The sequence below is a fragment of the Equus quagga genome, chromosome 2, assembly GCF_021613505.1.
Source record: "Equus quagga isolate Etosha38 chromosome 2, UCLA_HA_Equagga_1.0, whole genome shotgun sequence".
NCBI classification, from domain to species: Eukaryota; Metazoa; Chordata; class Mammalia; order Perissodactyla; family Equidae; genus Equus; species Equus quagga.
The window spans coordinates 171,771,082-171,786,821 of NC_060268.1; the positions used below are offsets into that span (position 1 = coordinate 171,771,082).

At 43.5% G+C, this 15,740-nt stretch overlaps 1 protein-coding gene across 1 annotated transcript in view; it reads left to right on the top strand.

Moving 5' to 3' along the window:
• Positions 1–6,915: 6,915 nt before the first annotated feature.
• Positions 6,916–15,740, top strand: part of DENND10 (DENN domain containing 10) — a 29,387-nt gene continuing 20,562 nt past the window's right edge. Inside the window, exons 1-5 of the mRNA XM_046652516.1 lie at positions 6,916–7,014; positions 9,411–9,607; positions 11,170–11,249; positions 14,215–14,363; positions 15,382–15,493. Coding sequence (XP_046508472.1) covers positions 6,960–7,014; positions 9,411–9,607; positions 11,170–11,249; positions 14,215–14,363; positions 15,382–15,493 — 593 coding nt within the window. The 5' untranslated portion in view covers positions 6,916–6,959. The remainder of the gene's footprint in view (positions 7,015–9,410; positions 9,608–11,169; positions 11,250–14,214; positions 14,364–15,381; positions 15,494–15,740) is intronic.

Consider the following 15,740-nt stretch of genomic DNA (forward strand, 5'->3'; position numbering starts at 1 on the left):
TGGTAACTCTCAGCACTATCTTTGCAACTTTTCTGTAAATCTAAAACTATTCTAAAATAAAACGTTTATCCAAGGTTTCAGTACCAAAAAAACTTTTTAAATAAAACATAATAAAAGAAAACATTTAAAAACAATGAGGGGAGGGCCAGCTAGGTGGTACAGTGGTTGATTTCACACATTCCACTTCGGCAGCCCAGGGTTCACTGGTCCAGATCCCTGGCACAGACCTACACACTGCTCATCAAGCCATGCTATGGCGGCATCCCACGTACAAAATAGAGGAGGATTAGCACAGATGTGAGCTCAGGCCCACTCTTCCTCAAGCAGAAAGAAGATTAGCTACAGATGTTACTTCAGGGCCAGTCTTCCTCACCAAAAAAAAATAAATAAAAAATATGAGGAGAAAGGGATTTTAAGACATATCACTGTAGGCAATGAATTCCATCTTTAATGTTCTTTGAAAAATGCAAATAAAGATCAGAATTCATTTTAATTGCATTTTTCTTGCTGAACTGTTTCTTTTAATGCAACACAGCTTCAAAGCTGGGCTTCTTGGAGCCTAGGATCTACTCAGGTTCCAGTATCAGCACCCTGAAACTTTGGAGAACGCAAGAAGGATGACTTCCTCTTGGGAATGTTCTGGAAGCCTCACATAGGCTGGAAGCCAGTTAACCATCAGGACAGAGTGTCCAGGCAGTTGACTGAAGCTCCTTGCAGTGGTGACTTCCCCAGTTCCCAAGCAGGCCTGGCATCCCCTTAAAAGAGCTGCCACCCCAATGGCTCTCTTGGCTGACACATACCTAATCTCTGATTAAATCCAACTATTGAAACAGATAAAAAGAAGAGCCACATTTGGCTCACAGGGACCTTGGAACTGGAACATCTGTGGAAGATGTTGGGGTCCCTCATCCACCCACTCAGACAGTATGGGCGTTTTCCAAATCTGCATCAGTGCCAACAACTTCTTACTCTTCTCCTGGGAAGCAAGGAGCAAGCCGGCCGTGCAAACAAGACACAGCAGGCCTGAGCCTGCTATCCTTGGAAAGGCCTGCTGGTGAGGTAGGCCCCAGGCTGCTGATGGGGAACTTGGATTTTAAGAGTGCTCCCACCATTCCCAGAATTGACAGAGTGGCTGACTGTGCCTAAACTATTTGTACAAACAATGGGGTTCATGCTGAACACCTGTTTCCTTCTGAGAGTCTGGAATTTTGGTACATGCTAGGCAGAAGGTGCCAGGTGACTGGCTCTCAATAAAAACCTGAGTCTCTAACAAGTACTGGGTCTCTAATGAGCGTCCCTGGTCAACAACATTTCATATGCTGTCACAACTTGTCGCTGAAGGAATTAAGTGCGTCCTGTGTCACGCCACTCAGAGAAGACTGTTGGAAGCTTGGGCCTCTTTCCTCTGGATGTCATCCCATGTGCCTTTTCCCTTTGCTGATTTGACTTTGTAAATAATAGTCATGAATAAATCATAGTCACAGATCCTGTGAGTCCCCCTAACAAATCATCAAATCTGGGGGTGGTCCTGGGGACCCCCTACACAAAGCTATCTGTATAACATTAGCATAAAGATTTTTCTTGATTCACACCTTCATTGGGAGAGGCACAGGGAAGGCATGATTAGCTCCATTTGATCACTGAGAAAACAAGCACAGAGCAGATAATCAACGTGCTTAAGGTTTCGCAGCTAAGACAGGCAGAGCTGGGATTAGAACTCCGGTTGGTCTGTTTCCACACCCCAGCTCCTTCCGCCTGTGACCGTGCAGCCCTCAGCCTTATTGCTTAAGCTTAGGAACGCCTCCCCTCTCCCCACCTTCTACTTCTTTCCTCTTAACTCTGGGAACCTGTCTGGCAGGTCTGACAGCACCAAGAGGTGATGAAATGGAAGGAAGGAGGGAAGGAGATGTCAATTCCAGTCATCCTCCCACCTCCCCGTAGATAACCCGTCACCCTATGTCCCAGTCCATCCAAGCCTGGCCACAGCCTTCATTATCCTTCCCTCCCTGCACCCACCACCATCTAACTCAGATCCTTTGTTCTAGTATTTATTCGTCATCGTCTTCATCCTCATTTATTTTCTGAATGCCACCTCTGTGCCAGGGACAAAGGCATCTACGGGCCTTGGCCACTTGGGGCTGCTCTCTAACTTATTTGTTTTGCTTTTTTGTTTTGAGGAAGATTAGCCCTAAGCTAACATCTGCTGCCAATCCTCCTTTTTTTTGCTGAGGAAGACTGGCCCTGAGCTAACATCCATGCCCATCTTCCTCTACTTTATATGTGGGACGCCTACCACAGCATGGCTTGCCAAGCGGCACCATGTCCACACCCAGGATCTGAACCAGTGAACCCTGGGCCGCCGAGAAGCGGAATGTGCGAACTCAACCGGTGCGCCACCAGCCGGCCCCTGCTCTCTAACTTATTGATTGAGGAAATACTTAGAGGCCTACCCTGGGTCGGGGACTGTAGGAGACTCAGCATGAGCAACCCCAGCAGGAGCAAGGAGAGGCAACAAACCCGAGACAATAAACCCAAGGCTCTAAGACTTTTTGCCTTTTTTTTTCTCTTTCCTGAAGTTTGGCTCTCTAGGTCTGAAATCCCAGAAGCAATAGATGTGGTCTGGCCTTCCCTCTCCTCATTTCTGTCTTCCCACCTGATTGTAAGGTGGTCACAGGTTGAACTCTGCTGTGGTTATCTCTCTATCCATCTCCCCAACCTTTAGCCCAGGCCACAGCCTGTTTTGCAAATGTTTGCACACTGAGCAAAGGAAATGGAGTTTTACTGATCCTACATTCTTGCTAACTTAATGGAAAATGACTCCCTAAGCCCAAATACCACAGAAAATTATATTATGTATCTTGGGCTAAATGTATCTCTGTAAGATTCAACGAATGACCTTGGTGAAGTGGGAAGAACAGGAGATCTGGGGTCTACGGATTTAACGTACTTTCTCAATTTTTTCTGTTTTCCATGTTTCATCAAATCTAGAAATGCCATCAGTGGTGAAACACGTCATTTTATGTATCATTAAAAAAGAAAAAAAATTTCTAATTATAATCTTTGAAATCCCCCGGTTTCAAAGATTTTTTGAATCTGAACTATTGGAAGCAATGATATACAGTATTTTAAAAATTATGAGATAAAAGTAAAAGGAGGAGGAAAAATTGCTGAAGCCTTACCCACTGAAAGAAAACCACTGTTACTAGCATCTGGATATTTTTCAATGATATTTTTATAGTTAAGGACCATGTCTAGGACATTTAATACATTTACGTATTTAATAAACATTTATAAATATTTGTAAATGTATATACTTATATATTATACCTTTCTAAATATTTATATTTGCATTTTTATTATACAGTTTCTATGTGAACATATTCTCATTGTAAAAGAGTGAAAAGCAGCCAGGGTGCACACTCCAAAGCTTCCTCCACACCGTCCCACACACCCTGCCTCTGAGGGAGCCACTTTCAGCAGTGGGTACACATCCCTCCAATCCTATATATATTTATATATCAGCTTGGGGTTTTACACATAGATGGGATCACAGTGAGTTAATGTCAACCTCACTCTCCTTAATAGCTTCATAGCATTCCATAATATGGACTATACCATCATTTTTTTAGTTTCTTCATTATTAGATATTTAGGTATTTTCACATTTTCGCTATTACCAGCAGCACTGCATGAACATCCTTGTGCGTGAATATTTGTGTACATGTGTATTTCCTAAAAGTAAATTGCTGAGTATGCACTTTTCCGTTTTGATAGATACTGCCAAACTGCCTTCCAGAAAGGCTTCATTCATTAACCTATCTTCTTTAAACACATAAAAAACCCGTATTGAACCAAGCAGGGTATTTCCCAGTAAAATTGATATGAACTGCCACAAACTTAATAAGCACTTATAGTCATGTTGCTTTTGTCTTTTATATTAAAATCTAGAGCAACTACCTGCCTTATTACCAGTGGATTCAGTATTTCCTAAGGGTTTCTTTCCAATTGTCCCGGACCCCAGGGGCTTACTCTCGGGCCAACATACAAACCCAAGGAGATTGTGAACTAGTTCTGGGCCCTTCTAACTGTGACTCTCGAGGCATCATAGATCACTGCTGAGGGCTGAGCTGCAGCCTCAGGCTCCCTGTGATGCTCCTCAGGGCGCGGCTTCTTGTGCTTGTACTTGGGGGAGGGGGAACGCTCTCCCTGACTGGCTGACGAACTCTTACTCTGATTCTAATACCCAGCCCCCCTGGGGAACCATCTGCCGCAGGAACAGTATTTTAGGGTTGGTTCCAGGATCCATCACTCCACACACACAGACCCCCTCGTCCCTTTCTCTCCTTGGAGGTATTGGGATCCCCTCGGGTGTTGGGCACATTTTCTCTTAAACTCCCCAGACACAAAAGGATGTGACTGTATGTCTTAATCCCAGACAAGGGAACAATTGCCCGTCCATGGAAGACTGTAAGTGAACTCAGGGGCCCAGGCCTTTACTGCAGAGAGAAGAGAGGGTTATCTCTAATGATTCAAAGGTCATTTTTTTCAAGCTTCTCTTTTGCAAGAGAAGAGAGGGAAAACCCCACAGAAATATAATCTCCAGCAGGGCGCTCCATATACATGGATTACAAACTGCCTTAAGAGTAGCTGTATCGGTAATGATCCTAGTAGATTGGATGGCAGTGCCTTTCACCAAAAGCAGGTATTTGAGGTGCAGATTGATGCAGGTTGATGTATCGTCGAGATTGTTAAATGGAATCCACTGGAGGATCGATTTCCCTTGTCAACGCTTTGTCTGTAGAACCTCGCTGGAGATCGCAAAGGCCAATGAGACATGAGAGCAAGTGTCTACTTGGCTTCCAAACTGATTCTGAATCTGCCTCCCCTCCTCAGCCCCCAATACCTTTGTATTTTCTGTGACAACTAGAAACATTAACAACTCTTTACCACCACAGTAAGCACAGGGAATGCAAAGGCACTGCCCTCCCGGAGTTCAGTCTAATGGGAGAAACAGAAGGGCTACACACACCTAAGTAGGCCTCAGTCCTAGCTCTAGGGCCACAGGCTTCTAGAGTGGAAGAGGTAGAAATTCATTTTGCCTGGGTTTAGGGAAGAGACGGTATTGGAGCCTTGATGATGTAGAATTTCCCAAGGCAAACAGCAGGGAGAACAAGGAGACTTGTTCAAAATACAGCAGCACCGTAATGATAAGGTAAAAAACAGGAAACAAAGTGAATGTCCATTAACAGGCAATGGAACTAACCATATTTTCATGCAGAAAATGTCACTCAACAGTTAAAATTACTGAACCAGAACTGTAAGTATTAATTTGGTTAAATCTTTTTAACAAAACATAAGAAGATTTTTTTTTGAGCAAAAAAAGCAGTTTACAAACTAACGAACAGCATGCTACAGAGTGGCAGGCTTTGTAGCACAGCAACCTGGTGTGGGCTGGAGTGCCAGAGTGGGGGTCCACATCCTGACACCACCACTTGCAAGCTGCGTGATCCTGGGCAAATGGTGCCACCTTTCAGTCTTCTCACTGTAAATCGGGGATCATAATAGGACTTACACATAGGGGCATTGTGAGGATTTAAGGAAGTAATATGAGTCAAACACTTAGAACAGTGCCTGAGGCTCAATAAATGTTAGCTAGTGTTGCAGTGGTATAAAGTTTTCAAAGGAGAACAGTATTTTGTTGAGTGAAACACATACATATACCAAAGTTTAAAAACATATAGGAAGTGGCCGGCTGGTGGGTGAGTGGTCAAGTTCACTTCCTCAGCCCGTTTTGCCAGTTTGGATCCTAGGCACAGACCTATGCACCGCTCATCAAGCCATGCTGTGGCAGCGTCCCACATAGAGGAACCAGAAGGACTTACAGCTAGGATATACAACTAGGTACTGAGGCTTTGGGGAGAAAAAAAAAGGGGAGGAAGACTGGCAACATATGTTAGCTCAGGGCCAATCTTCCTCAAAAAAAAGACAAAAAACATAGGGAAATGACAATCACCAAAGTTAGAACAGTGGTTACCTCTGTGGGATAGGGAGGGGAAGGAGATTAGGGAGGAGAAGGAAAGAGCTTCAACTATATCTGTAGTACTTTACTTATTAAGCTGAGTGGTAACGTGTTTTCCTTAGATTGGTATGTATGTATGAAATATTTCATATTAGTACTTTAAAAAAAATATCAAACGAGATGGGGTTGGGATTGTACTCCTGTAGACACCAAAGACCTTCCCTAATTAGCTTTGTGTGAGTTGAGGCTGGAGGTGCAGAGGATGCAGGAGGGATCCTGGAGCCGCCCAAACAGTCTGGCTCCTTCCCGTCCTTCAGATCTCGGTCCAAACATGCCTTCCTCAGAGAAGCCTTCCTTGACACCCATTTTAAAGCAGCACACCCCCATCCTCTAACACACTGCACTATTTTATTACAATGGGTTTATCACTCTGGGCAGTTTTAGTATTATCTTACTCGGTAACTGTCCGTCTTCCCCCACTGGAATGTTCCGTCTGTGTCAACACTATATTCCCAAAGTCATCGTAAGTCCTCAATTATTTTTTTTGTTCTCGGGATAGATGACGAATGAATGAATGGAGACCCTTCCTTCAGCCCCAGGAGGCCTCTTTTTAGCCTGACTGGAAGGCACAGGTAGAAAGTGGAAAGCCTGAGGAGCACAGTGAGGATCGGAGAGGGTTGAGGAGAAGGCGGATGAAGATCTGGAATAGAGGAAACGAGAGCTCCTTCTGAGGGTGACGAGCCAAGGGCGGAAGGTGAGCGGAGGAGCGGAGGAAGTCTCTGCGACCGGGAGGGGGCGGGGCCTCCAGGGCTGGGGCGGGGCCTGGAGGAGGGGGCGGGGCCGGAGCCTGCGGGTTGGGGCGGACCCGGGGGGGGGGCGGGGCCTGCGAGCGGGGGGATGGGAGCGGCGCGCTGAGTCGGCGGCTGCGGCGGTGGCGGAAGATGGCTGCGGCTGAGGCGGCGGACACTCAGCTGATGCTCGGAGTCGGGCTGATCGGTGAGGACGCAGGCGCCCTGCCCCGCAGACCCGTACCCCAGTTCCGCCTCTCCCTCCGCCCGGCCGGGGCGGCCCCTGCTCCCGCGGCCCCCGGCGCCGCCCGGGTGGGGAGGGCGCGTCCCCTGCGTGTTGGGCCTGGGCGGGGGGCGGCGGGGCCCGGCCTCCTTGGCGCGGGCGCCCGGCCAGCCGCCCTGGGCTTGTCCGCCCGCGGCCTCGCGTGGGCCCGCCCGGGGCGGGCGGCGGGGCGGAGGGAACCCCGGGCCTCCCAGGTCCGCGGAGGGAGCTCCTCCAGGACGCCCCGGGCTGCAGACGAGCCCGGACGTGGAGGGTGACCGAGCTCCGGAGGCTGCAGGGGCCGCTGCGCGGGCGGGGCCCCGGCTGGGCTGAGAGCCGCTCGCGGGCCGCGCGGCGAGGGGACGGCAGGGCTGGGGTCCCTCGGAGCGTGGAGGAGCCACGCGTGACTGCCTGCCCGGCGCCCGGCTGGCCCCGATGGTGTGATCGAGCTGTTCGAGGCACGGTGACCAACTGTGCTGGTCCCGGGTGCTGCGCATTATGCAGGGATTATCTCCCGTTTAACTCCTACTACGGCTCAAGGGGGTGTCGGTAACGTTTGGTGCCCACCTTGCCGGGGAACAGATGGAGGCCCAGGGTGTTATTTGTGCACGGACGCACGCCAGGCAGTGGCGGAGCCAGGATCAGGATCCTTGCAGTCTAGCCCCAGAGCCCCAACTCATACCAGTGAAGGACTCCTGCATCATAGGACCTCATGCATGTAGCAGGAGTGTCTACATAATCACATTCGGGGGATCCCTGTTGGTTTTCAGGAATTACTGGATGAGGAAGTACGTTACGACTTTAGGACAGCCCGAACGTGTGCCTGAGCCGTGTGCGGTGTTTCAGGGAACCATTTGTCCCATAGGCAGTAAGCGAGCACGGGGCGGTTCGAATTTGGGTCTGTCGGCTCCCTGCGTGGCATTGTCCTTTGAAAAAACGTTATTCTGTTGAGATTTTTACAAACCCCTCAACACTCCCTCTGTTCCCCTAGTGTACAAGAAGATGGCTTGGATTTTGCAAAACTAGTGAAAAGTGATAATTATTTTCAATGTCTCAAAGGAGTGCATTTATCTGGGAACGGCTTCCTGTATTCGTTTGTAATGTGATGTTAGAAAGTGCTTCACAGCAAAACCTAAGTACCTCAGGCGTCTTAGTCCTGCTTGAAGGTGCTTCTGAATTGAGGCTGAGTTAAACTGACTTTTATCTGGTAACAGCAAAGAAAAGGATGACTTATCATGTTTTCAACTCAGCAGGTTTTTGATTTTTCATGTTGATGTGCATTTAAAAGGGATTTGCTTCCAAATAATGGGGAGGGGGTGCTCCTCCCTCCTATGAGACAAGGAGGGCCAGATGTTGATAATTGCTGAAGCTGAGTGATGGAGAGGGGTAATTCATTTTATTATTCTCTCTACTTTTTTATATACTCGATATTTTCGGTAATAAAATTTTTTTTAAGGCTATAGATGAAAATCTGGATTCTTACTGCTATATATGCAGTAACTCTTTCTTGAAAGTTTAGGCGGTTTTTTCCTGGAGTTTTTATTATTAGTATATCGCTCCTATTTGTTATTGAGGTGTTTGATGATGGAACTACATATATGACTGGATAATCTTTATTATTACTATTATTAAAATTTAAATATAGAATTTGTACAATCAGTATGTAACATGATTTAAAAGAGATTTCACCATTTTCTTCATCTCCAGTTATTTATTTATTTATTTGTTTTGAGGAAGATTAGCCCTGAGCTAACTACTGCCAATCCTCCTTTTTTTGCTGAGGAAGACTGGCCCTGAGCTAACATCCGTGCCCATCTTCCTCTACTTTATATGTGGGACGCCTCCCACAGCATGGCTTGACAAGCGGTGCCATGTCTGCACCCGGGATCCAAACTGGCAAACCCTGGGCCACTGAGAAGCAGAACGTGCAAACTTAACTGCTGCGCGACCGGGCCGGCCCCCATCTCCAGTTTTGTTTTTAACAAACTTTTAAAATGTATTTGTTAAAGATCCTTCTAATTAGGTAAAAATGTAAAGTAATGATAAGTTTACAAGAATTTGTGTGGGAGGAGATAGGAAAGACCTCTACCAAACCTGTAAGGCTAAATTTTCATTTATGATTTGTTATAAAAGCTTTTTACTTTGGTAGACTAAAACTTACAGTCAGGAAAGCTAGATAATGTGACCAATAGAAGTAGGTAGGAATTTGGGGTCTCGTGTGCTCTGGGTTGCTTTGTAAAATGCATGTTAGAACTAATTCCGCTAGGTGCTTCTGAGTCACCAATCAATTCACTTCCTTGCTGCTGTTTGACATTCTCACAGTGACCATCTTTCCACCATAGAAAAGGACACAAATGGAGAAGTTCTGTGGGTGTGGTGTTATCCTTCCACGACAGCTCCTTTAAGGGATCTGCTGCTGAGAAAATGCTGCCTTACAGATGAAAACAAACTTCTCCATCCCTTCGTCTTTGGTCAGTACAGAAGAACATGGTTTTATATCACAACAGTTGAAGTTCCAGATTCTTCAGTTTTGAAAAAGGTATGACTGCATAAAGGTCAAAAACCCAAAAACATTTAAAGTGATATAAAATTATTCCAGTCACTCTCAGCTTTAGCCTTTATCATTCACAATACACCTTTGAAAAATATTAACTCTGATTTTCATTGGGAGTGTTCTTTCTCACGTGTCGCTCTCGTTCATTCTGTAAATATTGGTGGGCATTGTCTGATTGACCCTGTGGTTGATGTAGGGGAGCCTTTCTTGGATTTTGCTCTGAGGGAGTAGAAATGTAGAAGCAGTTTCAAAGTCTTGGCTCTGATTAAAGGTGGGCAGAAGCATTTTTCCATAATTAAGAACTATTTCAAAGGATATAATCATCTTTGGCATAGTTAAGACAACTTTTTTCATGTGTTTGTGGATGGTAAGAATATATTAAGAATAAAAAGAATAATTAAGGAAACTCATGTTTCAGTAGGCTTTCTGTGTGTCATTTGACGTGAACAGTATCAGTGTGACATGTTGGAAACCAGTATGTGGTCGTTGTGGACTTTCCCAGTCCCAAACAACCAGCAGGTTTTCTCGAAGAAAAGAATGTTGGAAAGAAGTGGGCTCCTGGTGTGTATCTGGGTGGAGACTTCTCTTTCCTTTTCAGGGCTAATTTTATAGCCAATAATTGGACTGTATGAAGCATGTCCAAGATACCAGTTTAAATTTAAGGAGTTATATTTAAAATAACAGGAACTGTTAGAAGTTTAAGACAAAACAGAGTTTCATAATTAGAAAATGTAAATTTGCAAAAAGATAGTTTTCAATGTGTTATAAAATCTTTGGTTTATGTTCATTTAGTTCTTACTGAAAAGTCTTGATGTATCCTCAAGTAGATTGATCCATGTTTTGCACTACAGACTGCCAAATTATAGCAACCTCGATTTCAGATCTCTTTTTCAGATTTGAAAAACAGTAAGATTTAGAGACAGTTCTTATACTTCGAAGTATGATTTTTAAAAGTGTATTTCTCAGGTGCTTTGCTTTTTATATAAAGTTCTGAATTTTGTCTCATGAGAATAATAATTATATGATTATTAGAAATTTATGTTTATAATAATAGAGGCCTATTAAGAAATGAAGCTTATTGTGCCCTTTAAATTATATGGCATTCTACAGAGAATTGACTGTTTGGGGAACTGTGTGAATCTTACTGAGACATATTTTTGTTGTTTTTTATCCTTCTATTTCATTAATGAAAAATAGTTGGTAAATTATGTCTGTATAGCATTCCTAGTTCTGCTTTGATGAGGTTTCAGGACTTTAAATAAAAACTCACATTTTTGATATTCGAAATATTTTTGTGGTTTTGAAAAAAATTTTTAACTAAAAGTATTACATTCTTATGTAGGAAATTAAATATATGTATATACAAATACACATTTTTATATGTACATAAAAGTATAAAGAAGCAAGTGAGGACTTTGTTGAATCTGGGTCTTTTCCTTTTAATGTTGGTATATCTTACACAAGAGGTTTGTTAGAATATGGTAATAAAAATTAACTCTATTAAAAGTATCTTTAAAATGTATACTTTTTTTGTTTCTTTTGGACAGGTGACTCATTTTTCTATTGTCCTGACTGCCAAAGATTTTAACCCAGAGAAATATTCCACCTTCGCTAGGATATTGTGTAGGTCTGTATGAAAACTGTATTACATGCTAATGTACAGAAATGAAGTTCTTGCTCAATCGTTACATAGCAGATTTCTACACTCAGGAAGCAAGTTTCAGCCCTGTCTCCCCAGCTTAATTTTTAGTGGCCCTTCAGAGACTATGTTATAAAGAGGCACTTTCTCTTCTGCTTCAAAGATACTCCTCTTCTTATTTGGGAAAATGATGGAGGGGAGGAGAAAAAGCAGCTGGCACAACTATTGTAGTTCCTGGGTATTTTGAGTCACTTGCCACTTTCGTCTTTTACTTTAATTCACTCCCAGTCTAGAGCTTTCCTTAGCAGGATGGATAAGTTAAGTGCTTTATGAAGTGGTAAGCTGGTTCATATGTGTCAAGGTCTGTGTGTGGAGTCATTTTTGGGGAAGTTAATGGGCATTTTGAATTATACCAAAGCACAGGGAAACATTTCCTAGCTGGAATCTGAGGAGCTGAGAAACTCTGACTAATTGGTTAATTGTGATGCAAGTAGACTCCTTTATTCCATCCCATTTGTTGAAAGTTTATCTAAAATATACCAGTCTACTTTCTTACCTTGGTGAATATACGGACTAAATGAAATCTTTCTCATATGTTAGAGACGTTGGCTTTTTCTGTAATGAAGGCTTTCACAGGGTTTTAGTTTAGTTTTTTTTTTTAATATTGTTACTACATAGCATTATAATTCTAGGTGTTATGTATTATCTTCGGGCTCATGCCCAATAGTAGTTTTTTTGTGGGGAGGGATAAGGGGGGTTTTGTTTTTCTCACCGTAAGCCTGATAAATAGCTGTCTTTTCGCCATTTTTATGTGCACACACAACATAGTGTAAGAATACCTTCTCATTACCTGAGAGTTTCAGTTCAGTTGTATTCTGACAAGATGCAGTTTTACTGTTTTTGCAGCCAGCTACAATAAGAAAGACTTCTTGCTGTCACAGGATAAATTCCAAGTATATGACTCACTGTGGAACAAGAACAGTTGTCTGCTAATATGGCACTGACACGGAGAGATTATTATTATTGCTCGGAGAGATGCTATCCAGAAGCTGTGACCTAAAAACACTGCAAAGGTGTTTTTGATCAAACACTGGACTCCCGTTTCATTTGATTGAGTCAGAGTTAGGTTACTTAACTGAATTCCCCGAGAAATATTCTGGGCCCAGAAGGCAAGGTTGCTTTAGATCCCACTTCCTGCCCAGGAGGAAGCCCAGAGCGTTTTTCAGCTTCTGCAGAGCCGTGGCATTGTAGCATTCTAGATTCTCTTCTCTTGTCACAGTGCAAGAGAAGGGAGGACTCAGAGTTATTGCCGGCCACCTCCTCTGCCCACTACCTCTTACGGCACTCAAGTACTTGCCCTTGCCTGTGTACACACCCGCGTGCTCAGGCACACACATGCTCCCTCTCCCGACAAATACGTGTGTGTACACATACACACCCGTAGACAAGCACATTTTGATGATGGTGAGGTTACCATGGAGGTGCTCCCTTCCATTTCTGGTGAGAGTGGCAGGCAGGTGTGCCTTCACAGCATGCTGCTCACCATGGCAGTGGAAGCCCGCATGGATGGGGGGACTTCATTCCCTCTGTGGGGTCCAAATCGTCCAGGCCAGGTGGCAGTCTATGGATGTCCATTTGAATAAGGTCCCCTGGGTTGCCCTTTGTAGTTTTCCTCAGGAGTGATTTTTGAGGGATTCCTCCCTCTGCTCCATCTCTCATGGCCCAGGGTTGTCATCTTAACCTACTACTCATGTTTCTCTGCTCCATTACCATATATTGCTTTATTTTGTAACTTTAATGGTGTTTTTATTTTTTTTGTTGTTGGTGGTAATGTAAGCACATAGTAAAACAAAAAAATACAAACAGCACAGAAGGGTGCACAGGGAAGACTAAGTGTTTCCCTTCCCCTGTTCCCGGCCTCCAGTTCTACCTTCTGAGCCCCCACCCCAAGGCAGCAACCTGGCCTGTTTTCTTTACGCCCTACGGAAGACGTTTTCTCCATATGTAAGCATGTGTGTGAGTTCATGGGTTTGCCTGTATTTTATATATATGATAGCTTACCATACTCATTGTTCTCTACCATTTTTTCTTAATCTGTGCATTAAAAAACTGATGATTGACAGAATTTAGTAAGTGGTTAAAACACTTGCTTTTTTTCACTTAATTTACAATAAATATAAATTTCAAGTGATCTGTCTTAAAAAATGATTTTATTTTCTTCCCAGTTTTCCATCCCTTCAGCTACTAAAAGGCCCAAGTAGACCCAGTCCTGCTTCTGAAGCAAAATTTAGATTTGCTTACTCACAGGAAGAGGTCAGGGGAAGGGCTGGTTTCACACGTGAGCTCTGAACGCAGCCAGCTTCCTGTCAGCATTTTCTGGGAGTTCTAGCTTAATGATGAATGTATCTAGTGTGCTTTTATCACCAGAAACTTAAAGGAGCTTGATTTTTTAATTATCTAAATATAGCCACCTCTGGGAACTCTGATAAGTATAGGTTCTACAACTAATTACTGCTTTGTCTGTGAACAATGCATAAACTCCTTTCTTGTCAAAGGAAATCCCAGCAATAAAACAGAGTTGTTATGACTAAGAACACCTGTTGTGAGTGTAAAACATAAAAAGAGATAAGTATACAATATTCTTGAGAATAATGAGGCCTCAGACAGTCCATAGTTCATTCTCTTGCCTGAGTGGACTATAGCAGGCTTCCCCAGATGTAAAGAGAGAGCTGACTTCAAAGAATTGTTAAAGATCTCTCAAGTGGTTTTTTTTTTAATACATTTTATGATTAAATTAAGGAAGTAATCATGTCATGGAAAGATTCAGGTGTTCAGAAGTATATTAGCAAATTGGCTTAGATTCCTTAGAAAGTACCCATGCCTGGCGTTAGTGTATTTCTCCATGTGGTTCATGCTAAATAAAAGCACAGTTGCTTTTTGTCCTTTCTTACAGAATGTACCTGAAACATGGGAGCCCAGTTAAAATGATGGAGAGTTATATCGCAGTTCTCACAAAGGGGATATGCCAGAGTGAAGAAAATGGCTCTTTCCTTAGCAAGGACTTTGATGCCCGAAAGGCATACCTTGCAGGCTCCATCAAAGGTAAAAAAAACCAAAAAAAAGCAAAGCAAAAGAAGAAACAAAAACCCATCCTAGGTGATTCCATCCCCACAACAACAAATCCCCGAGCTAAGGACAGTCTCTCATTAGACTCTGCTATTCCATATTTCCATATATTTTCATCTATATAATATTTGTTTCCTATACAGGTGGGTAGTTCAACTTGTACATTTCCTTATTTGGTTAGAATTCTGTCATAGGAAATCAGATTTTTGTGGTGCTCCTTTCCATATGATTCTGACTGTTAATATAGAAATGCTCTTTCACCAGTAAGCTTAATTTCATGGCTCGAGGTCTACACTGACTTCCATGGTTTTTCTTTCCTTAATTCTTAGCAGGTCCCTCTTGCACCTGGAGAACTCAAGCCCCTGACCCAGAGTTCCCAATTAACTCCTCGCCTTTCTCTCCTAGCTGGAAAATCCAAAATGGCAGACAGCCCAGGGCTAAGCCGCAGACCTGGGGGACCTTAAAAGGGAGGAGAGGGGAACTCTGAGGGCAGTGCTGGCCTTCGTTCTCATCCCCCCACCGTGCCTGTCTTTGCTCTTGACCCCACTGTTCCGTATGCTTTCTAAGCATCCTGTGTTACCTTGAGGTGTTAGGTATTTGTCAAGTTTTCTGAAAAGGAGGTAAGTAACGACGGGGGGAGGGTGGTGTCAGTGAACGTTTTTTAAAACTTAAGAAGTTTTCACGACACAGAAAGATGCTGGTTCCCCTTCATATCATTGGTTGCACTTTCTTTGAGTCTGGCCTCATGTATTCATCCAGCGGAGGGTCCCTTGGGAGGCAGGTGTAGGCAGCTCTCACACCCATCCTGGTGAGCAGACATGTGGATAGATAAACCCCTCCACCAAATAAGGTGCTTCGGAACTTACAACATTTGTCTGTATTCTCTGTATTGAACATAATTTTGCATTCATGTGATAAAAATTCTTTACAATAAAAACTGTACGTCCTTATATAATATTTAATGCAGTAACAGTACATTGTCTTTTGTTTTTAGACATTGTATCTCAGTTTGGAATGGAAACTGTTATCTTACACACAGCACTGATGCTAAAGAAAAGAATTGTCGTCTATCACCCCAAAATAGAAGCTGTCCAGGAGTTTACCAGGTATCATCTCTAATCATTTGAAAGTGTAAGCTTTGTTGGCAGCCAATTTGGAGCATTCAGTGTCACTATGTGCTCTGTTCTGTCCCACATTTGGTATAAAGAGAACGTGTTAGTCGGGGGGTGAATTATCATTTTGGTCTAATGTTTCAGTTTAGATTTAGTATTTCAAGGTCACTGAATTTGGACAGATTTTTCTTTAAATTTAGAAATATGAATATTTTAGAGCAGAGAGTTTGCAAACTTCCTT